The sequence below is a fragment of the Marmota marmota genome, unplaced genomic scaffold (assembly GCF_001458135.2).
Source record: "Marmota marmota marmota unplaced genomic scaffold, marMar, whole genome shotgun sequence".
Lineage (NCBI taxonomy): Eukaryota > Metazoa > Chordata > Mammalia > Rodentia > Sciuridae > Marmota > Marmota marmota.
In genome coordinates this window covers 1,961,093-1,970,705 of record NW_025999927.1, presented here as the reverse complement: position 1 = coordinate 1,970,705, position 9,613 = coordinate 1,961,093, and the positions used below count along the sequence as shown (strand labels likewise).

Here is a 9,613-nt window from a genome sequence, read left to right as displayed (position 1 = left end):
CACTTAGAGAAATGTGTTCCTGTGGTCCAGAGGCTGCTCAGGGAACGGCTGTCTCACCCCGTGCCCTGTGGTGTGGCTGGTGTCTTGGGTCCTTTCAGAGACAGTCTGTGACCATGTGGGCAACGTCTTGTCACTCCTTGTCTGATTTGTGTGCTCTGAAGTCCACTAATGTCTTTAACTAAGTGGACTTTGAAAACAACTGCATTGTCAAGTTCTGCTTGCAGGGTTGGGATAAGCAGGTGGGAAGCAGGAGTTCCCTGGACTGGCGGGTACCCCTGCTGCCCAGCTGTGAGTGCCCCGATGCCTGGTTGTGCTCTGTGGTTGCTTCTGAGAGCAGGAAATGGCTTTCTGTTTTGTGATGGATGCATCCCTAGCCTCAGAGTCACGGCAGCACAGTTGTTGATGATGCATACCTCAGTGACACCCAGAGGAGGAAGGGACAGGACCATTCCTCAGTCTGAGTGTATGTAACTCACGTTCTGAAGTGTGTCCAGCAGCTCTGCAGCGCCCAGAGAAAGCTGTGACTTATTTGAACAGTAAGATCTTTACTTATTGGCAGGGAAGGAAGCCACCAATACAGTGACTGAAAATCACAGCTACAGAGCAGTATTGTGTAACTCCACTGCTGCCCAGCTCCAGACAGCAAGGTGATTACGTTTGGGCTGGGAAACTGGAAGCTGTGTGTATCCAGCTGCAGATGACGGTTAAGGAGAGCCTCTCTGTTCCCTGGTCTGTCCTGGGAGGAAGGACGGACTCCGGCTCCTGGGGCTGGAGTGCTGTCTGGTTGCATACTGTCCATCCTGCTCACCGCTGTGCTGCGTGCGTGGACCACTGGTGTAGCCAGCAAACTAAGTTGCTGCAGCTTTGAGGGATGTAGGCTTACGGAGCCCCGTGACGTTCCTGTCATGTACTTCAGTCCAGAGTATAGCCTCAGATGGTGAGAGCGAATACAAAGTGTGTGCAGAAAGAAGCGGGAGTTAGCTAGCAGCCACTGTCTCTGTGGATGCTGCATCCTACGTGTCCTGCAGGGCACCCCTGGGACTCTGCCTGCATAGGCGCTGAGCTGTCTGGTAAAGGCCAGCGGGCCTGAGGCCTCTGCAGAAGGGGATGCGCTCTGGGATCTGCTCCAGCCTGGGCGGCTGCTTTGCCTGGCGCCTGCTCCACAGCCTCTCTCCAGGAGAGGTGTGGAGATAAACCTGCAGTGTGTTGCAGGCTTCCTGTTCACAGGTGTCTGGAGCCTCTTGGTGAGGATCTGTGGGCAGGTGGCCTGTACCGCCCCCTTCAAAGTGCTGTGATTGAGGTGGAGCAGAGTGAGGAGGCCTCAGGCATTCTGGGCTTGCTTTCCTTTTGCCTGTGGTACCGGGCTATGCACGTTGGGATGCAGTCCTCTGCAGTACTGATCCTGCCGTGTCACGCAGCGGGTTTTCTGGAGAGTCACTGAAATCCTGTGTGCCTGGGCAGACTCGTGGTCCTGTTGCCAGCGGGGCTGAGCCAGGTGAAGTGTAAGCTCTGAGGCTTTCACTGGTCAGCATAGGCAGGGATGTTCGGAGCAGACGGAGATGGGCAGAGTGCCTCTGCTAGCGCAGCCTGAGGTTGTGGAGGAGCACATGCTGACAAAGTTTACCTGAAATAGCTTCTTGCAGATTCTTGGAATACTTAGCTGGTTTTCTGAGTCAGGGAATTAGTAGGCAGCAAAGCCTGATTTTTGTCATGTGCAACTACCAGTGTGTACAAACCAGGCACCGTTCATTCATAGCCTCAGCAGACGCTTAGGGAGGAATACCCAGAGTGGAGGGGACGCAAGGTCCTGGTGGGCTCAGCTGAGCCCAAGGATGAAGACAGAGACTGCTAGGACCAAGGAACATTGCTGCAGCACACATGGGGCAGACGCTTTCTGTTTGCCTAACTCCCTGGGGTTTGGCATCACTTCCTTTAGCTCAGGACCTGGCTTTCTGGACAGTGGAAAGGCTGGGGTCAGGCATTGCAGGGCCCTGCTTGCTGGGCTGAGGAGTTTGCATTCTCTTCTGTGGCAGAGAGAAATGGAAGATGTGGCAGGGTTGAAAGGACCCAGTAGGATCAGATGTGCATGTGTGAAGACCATTCTATGATGATTATGCACCAAATATTTGAGAACTTGTGCAAATAAGTGTTTTCTATTCAGCATATCATATGATTGGATCTCCTTGAGTAGTTCTTGCGAGGTGGACCTCATACCTCTTTAAGCTTGGCATAGATGCAGCTCTGCTCGTAGGTGAAAGGTTCCATTGGGTGATTTCAGTATCGGAGGTCGGTTGGTCAGCTTACAGTTCCTATTACACATGCCTGCAGTAATCAACTTGTAAAGAAAAGATGCTTATCTGGGGCCCTGTGTTTAGAGGTTTCGTCTGTGGTCAGATGGCTCTGCTGCTTTGGGGGAGCATGTGGTAGAGCAGAACCACCTGGGTCACTGCCAGGAAGCCCACCAGGAGGCCGGGGCATGCCCCAGTGGATCGGCAGCTGTCCAGCAGGCCCGCCTCCCAGTCGTGTCTCGCGAGGGATCGCGCCATGAGCGTGTGGGCCTCAGGGCAGTCAGGGTCCAGACTGCAGCGCGTTTGTAGAGCACATAAATGAAGTCTGTCCCAAGCATCTCAGAGAAACAGTTCCCAGCCTGTTCGCTAAGTTAGGAGATTTGGAGCACTCGACTCAAAACACATTCTCTTGAGGCTCCAGAGTCACTAAAAGCCGCCTGTCCTCTGGGTTATGTGTGTCTGTACTGGGGTGGGAAGCCCGTGGGTCTTCAGGCTGTGCACAGCAGGAGTCCCCACAGTCACAGCTCGTGGGTGGTGAGGGTCCCATGTGGCTTCTCTTGGGGGATTTGAAACCAGAAGATGGGGTCCTCGCTTCCACTCTCTGCTTTTGGGAACTGGGGCAGGCAGGAGAACATGATGGTGACATGGGCCCCTGGGAAGGGAGTAGGTGCCCTGCAGGGTGGTATGCTCAGGGCCCAGGCAGAAAGACACTTTCACAGGAGCAGACATCGCCACATTGTCCTTTCCAAGTCCGTTACTGCCCCGCCATGTTGAGAAGGATGTGAGTGTTGGCAGAGTAAAGAGGCCTCTGCGCTTGGTCCTGGCCTTCCCCCCCACCCGCATGCCTGAGTCCTCCTTTTCCACTACCTCGAGACCAGTATCCTGTGGCAGGTTTCCGTGGAGGACCCCGTCTGTGCCCTGCAGTCTGGCCAGTGTTCTGGTGGGCATGGTTGCGACTGCTGCTGCCTGAGGTCACTTGGCTCAAGAGGTCACCCTAGGGTCGAGAACTTTTCTGGGAGACAGTCACAGAACAGTGATATTTTGCCAGCAGGGCCACGCCTACCTGCTCTTGACTTTGAGGACATCTCCAGTCAGTGAGTAAACAACAGATGGGCTCCATTGTCTCAGCTGGAGTCAGGCACAGTGCCCAGAGGGGTGCTCCTAGATGCCATCTCACTGGGCCCTGTGGCCTGACAGGTGGGTCCCATGATGGTCTCTAGTTGCAGAGAGGACAGAGACCCAGGTCAGGACGTCAGGCCAAGTCACAGGGTCAGTTGGTGTAGCTGTGATCCAACCTTGTGCCTGACTGTACTGCCTACCTGGGCCATTGGCCATTGTGACTCTTTCATTCCTGCTGAATGATGGGCACGAGATCAGGCTTTCAGTGGCTTTTCACTAAGAAAATCAAGGTGTGCTTGCTTCATGAAGTGCTTAGTCACGTTGTGGTTTCTAAGTTCCAGTGTGTGCTTAACATGCAGATGGAAGACTGACCGACCACAGCAGTCCTTGGGCTGTTCTGATGTTCTTTTCTTGTGCCTTTGGTGGGCTACATACGTGTGTGAATGTGAATATTTCTTAATTCTCTTGTTCAAAATGGGCTCTGTTCTGAGAAATGAGCCAGAGTTCATTACTGAGTGCTTGGCACGGCTAACCGCACACGCGATGGAGTTACGAGATGGTACTGGTGCGGGATAGAACAACATAGTGGAACTGTCCAAATTAAAGCCTTTTTTTTTTTTTTTTTTTGGATACTCGGAATTGAACCCAGGGTCACTTAACCACTGAGCCACATCCCCAGCCCTTTTGTGTATTTTATTTAGAGGCAGTTTCTTAGGACCTCACTAAGTTGCTGAGGCTGGCTTTGAACTCAGGATCCTCCTGTCTCAGCCTCCTGAGCCACTGGGATTACAGCTGTGTGCCACAGCGCCCAGTTTAAAGCATATTCTTTAAGACTTTTTTTTGGGGGGGGTGGGGGGTTACTGGGGATTAAATCCAGAGGTGCTTTTACCATGAAGCTACAGCTCTAGCTTTTTTTATTTTGATGCAAAGTTGTCACTGAGTTACTGAGGCTGGCCTTGAACTTGAGCCATCAGTATTCTTAAGTATTTGGACTTGAATAGGCTTTTGATGACAGTGGTATTTGTGATGAGTTTCCAGGCAGGGGGTTTCTGCTCCCTGCCTCTGGAGTGGGATCGCTCCTGGAGGTGCAATTCTGAGCTCAGGAATAGAGCCTGCTGACTTGGCACAGCCACCCTCTGACTGGTCCTCTTGGAGACGTAGGATGGCACTCTGAGCTGTCTCTGGGCCTGTTTGCCCCATGCCTGCTTTCAGTCCCTAGGCTCTGTGATTGATGACTGAAGAGATGAGAGGAAAGCAGCGCTCATGGCAGTGGTCCAAGAGCCTAGCAACTGTCATTTCGCCCTTGCAGCGAGAGTGTGGCCGGGGTTGTCCCTGAGCTCCTGGGTTAAGTTAGATTCTCTCCAGCTTTCCTCACCGTGTTTTATATCTGAGCAACATCAGCACATGAGATGTTGGGAAGAAGGTTTTGCCTCGTGGCCACAGAGACAGACCTGTGTGGCGACAGAGAGAGATTTGGGGAAGTGCTGGGCAATCTTAGGTCACAGGGGCGCAGCTTTGTAGGCAACGCTGGTGTATCTTGGCCCTCGCTCTCTTAGAGCTTGGTCTGTGGGCTTCCCTGGTCTCCTTGGCTCTGACCAACTGAGGGGCTGGAAGTGGTCCCACCAGGTTAGTCCCCAGTGTGTACCTTTGCTTCTGTGAATTCTGTCCTGCCTGGCTGCAGAACCTCCCCCTTAGGAGAAAGTCCCTTGAAATGTCAACGTTTGGAATTTTGATGGGACATTGAATCTCCTTTCTGTGGAGCATCTCAAGCTTCTGTTCAATGTATATAAATTCAGCAGCCCTGGTTACTGGTAGTAATTCTTTGCTGCTTTTCAACATTTATAATGCACGCATCATGAGGAACTTGCTGGAGGAAGGCTCACCATACGTGCAGAGTTCCTCCCCATGAAGCATACTGCATAGACGGGAACCTGGAGAAGGCCCTGCAGTGACGTGGGACAGAGCCCCAGGTGCAAGTTGAATGCCAGTCCTTTAGGTGTACAGCGACTGACCTGAATAGGGAACAAGTTGTACTTGAGAACTGAGGATATAAAATGTATATCTGGAGAATTTTCTACAGAACTTTTGTTTTTCTCAGACTTGCTTCCTGACGTTTCGGTTTTTTTAGAAAAACCGTTTTGCCGATAAAGAGCATTAAAATTCAAACTTCTGTTAGTGTTTCATACTAACACGTTTTTCAATCAAACCAGGAAAATGTGAAAACAGATTTATAATGGAAATGTCGATGCAGTTTGAGCTGAAGCCAGACACTCAGGAGGGAGACTAGGTTAAGTTGAGAGGCTCACAGACACTACATGGCAGCTTTGGGGGCTCCTGTCCCCGTGTTCCCAGGTGCTGGTGTGCTTTCTGTTGGAGCCTGGCTTGGGATCCTTTCAACTCTTTGGGGAGCTCTTTCATCTGCCTGTGACCAGTGGGCCCAAGGTGTACTGCATGGGTCTGGCTGCGGGGTGTGGGTCTGGGCACACACTGCTGCGGGAACATGTGTGGTAGGCCACCCATCTCGCCTTGTGTGTTCATGGGTGTAAATCACAGTTATAGACCGTGTGTCCTAACTGGCACTCCCAGTTAGGACAGATTAATTCCATGAGTCAAAGCCTGCATGCTCCATGCCACGGTTCAGAGGTGGTGAGAGTCTTGAGGTCAAGGGGAGCTGTGTTCGAGACGTGTTGATGGGCGTGTTGGCTGCATGGCCGGATGTGAGCGCCCAGGCAGCCTTCCTGGCATCCAGTACCATGGGGCTGCTCTGCAGGTGCTAGCAGGGCCTCGTGTGAGTGTGGGGGCATGCGGTGTGGCTCCTGCTGAGGCCTCAGCTCCACACGGCTCACCAGTGCCACCCCCTCCTGCCTTCTCGCTCAGCTCTGCTAACCGTCAAGGTTTTGATTTTTATGAAGTCCAGTTACAGTTGCTTCTTTCTGTTGCCTGTGCTTGTGGCGCCATAGCCAAGTCCAGGGTCCTGGAGCCTTCTCTTGGAGTTCTTGGTTCTTGCGTTCATGCTAGGTCTGTGGTCCACTCGATTTGGGCAGCAGAGTTGGCAGGCTCCGTGGAATCCGAGCCCAGTGAATCAGACATGCTCCAGAAGACGGAGGGCTGTTCTCTTGTTCCTCTGTTGTCACTGTCTCTGATTCCAGGGATGCATCCCATAATGGCTGTACTGTGTAGGAAATTCCATCACCCAGCGTTGGCCTGGATGCTCCGCACGGGAGTGTGGGCTGTGCGTCTACACGATCTGTGTTGTGGAGTGCTCCTCTGCTGGTTCCAGGCCCCTGCTATGAGACCGTGTGGGTCACGCCCACGCCCACACCAACACCTTCCTACCGAGGGGAGGGCTGCTGTCCTGGTCCACCCACCGCTGGGCGTCGGGGTCTCAGCTTCCAGTTGAACTACCTGAGAGGCAAGGGAAACAGGTTTGATCACGCCTTTCTTAGCGTCGCTGTTTTCAGAAGACGTAGAGTTGCTTTTCTGAATTAGAACATCAGACGTATGCTGGGAAAATATAAAATACCGTCAATGTTTTGTCTCATCAGAGACAGAATGAATGAGAAGAAAAACATTTTTAAATAAGAGTTGATCACCTTGTTTCTGCCAGGTCAGCCGCAAAGTTAACGTCTCGCAGGTGTCTTTTGTTTTATCCAGCATGTTTGATGAAACACTTGTGGCACAGTGACGTACAAAACTTACTCTGAAATGCCAAATCCCTAAGGACCCTTCCCACTCTTGGGGGTCTCTAAGGTGTGATTTGATCGTGAGTGGTGGGTTGGAAAAGGCCTTGCCAATGCCCTGTGTTGGCCCACATGGAATGCTGCACCCATGACTGCTGCTGCTCTTGTAGCCGATGCAGCCTGTCAGGGTGGCCGCCGTTAGGCTGGGCTGTGTGACATCACTGTGGCTGTGGCTGAGGGGCAAGGCTGCTGGCCTGGAGTGTGGGTCAGCCGTGGTGGGAGAGGGGAACACGTTGGATTGACAGGTGTTGCAGGATCGTGGAGGAGGCCCTCTGCCCCAGAGCATGTGACTGCAGGTGTCCTAGGAAGGCCCTTGAGTGTATGGAAGGCTCTGTGTGTGGGTTCTGGCCAGTCTCTCAGGGGATAATGCTCCAGAGAGGAGAGGTGGCAGCAGCACTGTGGAGACCTGAGTCTTTGACAGTTTAGGGGAATTGATGTGGGCAGAAGCAGGAGCAGAAGGCAAGAAGCCAGACCACAGAATCTGTTGACCCTGAACTTCATCAATGCTAATATCTGTTTCCTATCTTAACATAGGTGAAGAGAATACCCCTGGTCAGCTGTCTGGAGGAATGCTGTTGGAAAGTAGAGGCAACTGAGTTGTCAACAGACGAGAAGTGGGTTGGCTTGGAGAAACTGAACTCAAAGGACTTTGATTGCTTTTGGTGATGAAGAGAAAATAGCCCGGGCCTTTATGTGCCTATGTTCTAGAGTTGCAAATGGCAGTGAAGGTGAGTTTACAGCAGTCTTCCTGGTGATGCTCAGCTTCTCACCAGGATGGACATGAGTGACCCAAGACAGCCACCAGCAGAGAAGCCCAAACTTGGCAGAGCCCCTTCCCAGTTCATGGGCCCTCCTAGAATCATGCAGTCAGATGATTATTTTGCTCGGAAATTTAAAGCCATCAATGGCAACATGGGACCTGCTGCTTCCTTGAATGCCTCGAGTTCTAGCGAGAGTGGTGGTGGACCTGCCAGCAGTACCCCAGCCATGCCCAAAATGGGCGTGAGAGCCAGAGTGTCTGAGTGGCCACCTAAAAAGGATTTCCCCAAGGAGCCACCCTGCAAGACACTGTGGGACAGCCGGTCTCAGAGCAGCCACGAGAGTGTGACATCCATTCTGCAGAATGGGCAGAATGACCAGGGCGAGGGGCATCAGGGGGAGCAGCTTGACCTGGGCTTGGTGGAGGCCAGGTACACCATCGGAGACATCTTTGTTCATTCTCCCCAAAGAGGGCTGCACCCCATAAGGCAGAGAAGCAACAGTGATGTCACCATCAGTGATATTGATGCCGAGGACGTCTTGGACCAGCGTGCGGTCAACCCCAACACTGGGGCGGCCCTGCACAGGGAGTATGGAAGCACATCGTCCATCGACAGGCAGGGCCTCTCTGGAGAAGGCTTCTTTGCTATGCTACGAGGCTATCGCATGGACAATTATGACCCCAAAGCAATGGTCCCGCTTGGGTTCCCTGAGTTTTTCCCCTGTGATTCTGCAATCTCCCCCAGCCTGCAGGCAGCAGCCCAGATTTCTCGGGGAGAGTTTGTCCGCATCTCAGGATTGGACTACGTGGACAGTGCGCTCCTGGTGGGGAGGGACAGGGACAAGCCTTTCAAGCGCAGGTTGAAATCAGAGTCGGTGGAAACCTCCCTCTTTCGGAAGCTGCGGACCGTCAAGAGTGAGCATGAGACCTTCAAGTTCGTGTCTGACCTGGAGGACGGCCGCCTGGACAAGGTTGTCCGCCCTTGGAACTGCCAGCGGTGCTTCGCACATTATGATGTGCAGAGTGTCCTGTTCAACATCAATGAAGCCATGGCCACTAGGGCCAACGTGGGGAGACGGAAGAACACCACCACGGGGGCCTCGGCCGCCTCGCAGACCCAGGCGCCTGCAGGCCAGGCGGGCGGCTGCGAGTCCCCTCTGGGAAGCAAGGAGGACCTAAACTCGAAGGAGAACCTGGACGCTGATGAGGGGGATGGGAAGAGCAATGACCTGGTTCTCAGCTGCCCTTACTTCAGAAACGAGACAGGTGGGGAGGGAGACCGGCGCATTGCACTATCTCGAGCCAGCTCAGCCTCGCTGGGCTCCAGTGAGAGCTGCTCCTTTGAGTCCTCCCTGAGTTCCCACTGCACCAATGCGGGCGTCTCTGTCTTGGAGGTGCCACGGGAAAACCAGCCCGTCCACAGGGAGAAGGTCAAGCGCTACATCATAGAGCACGTCGACCTTGGGGCCTACTATTACCGCAAGTTCTTCTACGGGAAAGGTAGGAGCCCGGCTGGCTGCGGTGTGCCCGGGGTGAGTCCTCAGGCCAGCGTGGCCTGCTTTTCACCGGAGCAGGTCCCTCCGGGTTTGGAAGCCCCGGCCCAATGGGCCTGGGCATGTCCTTGTCTCCGTCATTGTTGCTGCTTTTGAAATCCAGCTCTGCCTTCGTTGATTGATGATCCCCAGTGTGGAAGAGCCTTCTTTCTC

The 9,613-nt window shown here is 53.4% G+C and overlaps 1 protein-coding gene across 4 annotated transcripts in view; it reads left to right on the top strand.

The window, feature by feature from the left end:
- The first annotated feature begins 7,662 nt into the window (after positions 1 to 7,662).
- The window catches only part of Sipa1l2 (signal induced proliferation associated 1 like 2), a 79,895-nt gene continuing 77,944 nt past the window's right edge, over positions 7,663 to 9,613 (top strand). For all 4 annotated transcript variants that reach the window (XR_007346498.1, XR_007346499.1, XM_015504328.2 and 1 more), the window contains exon 1: positions 7,663 to 9,407. Coding sequence is in view for 2 of the 4 variants with exons in the window: in XM_015504328.2 (XP_015359814.1) it covers positions 7,922 to 9,407 (1,486 nt within the window). In the remaining 2 variants the exon portion in view is untranslated. The remainder of the gene's footprint in view (positions 9,408 to 9,613) is intronic.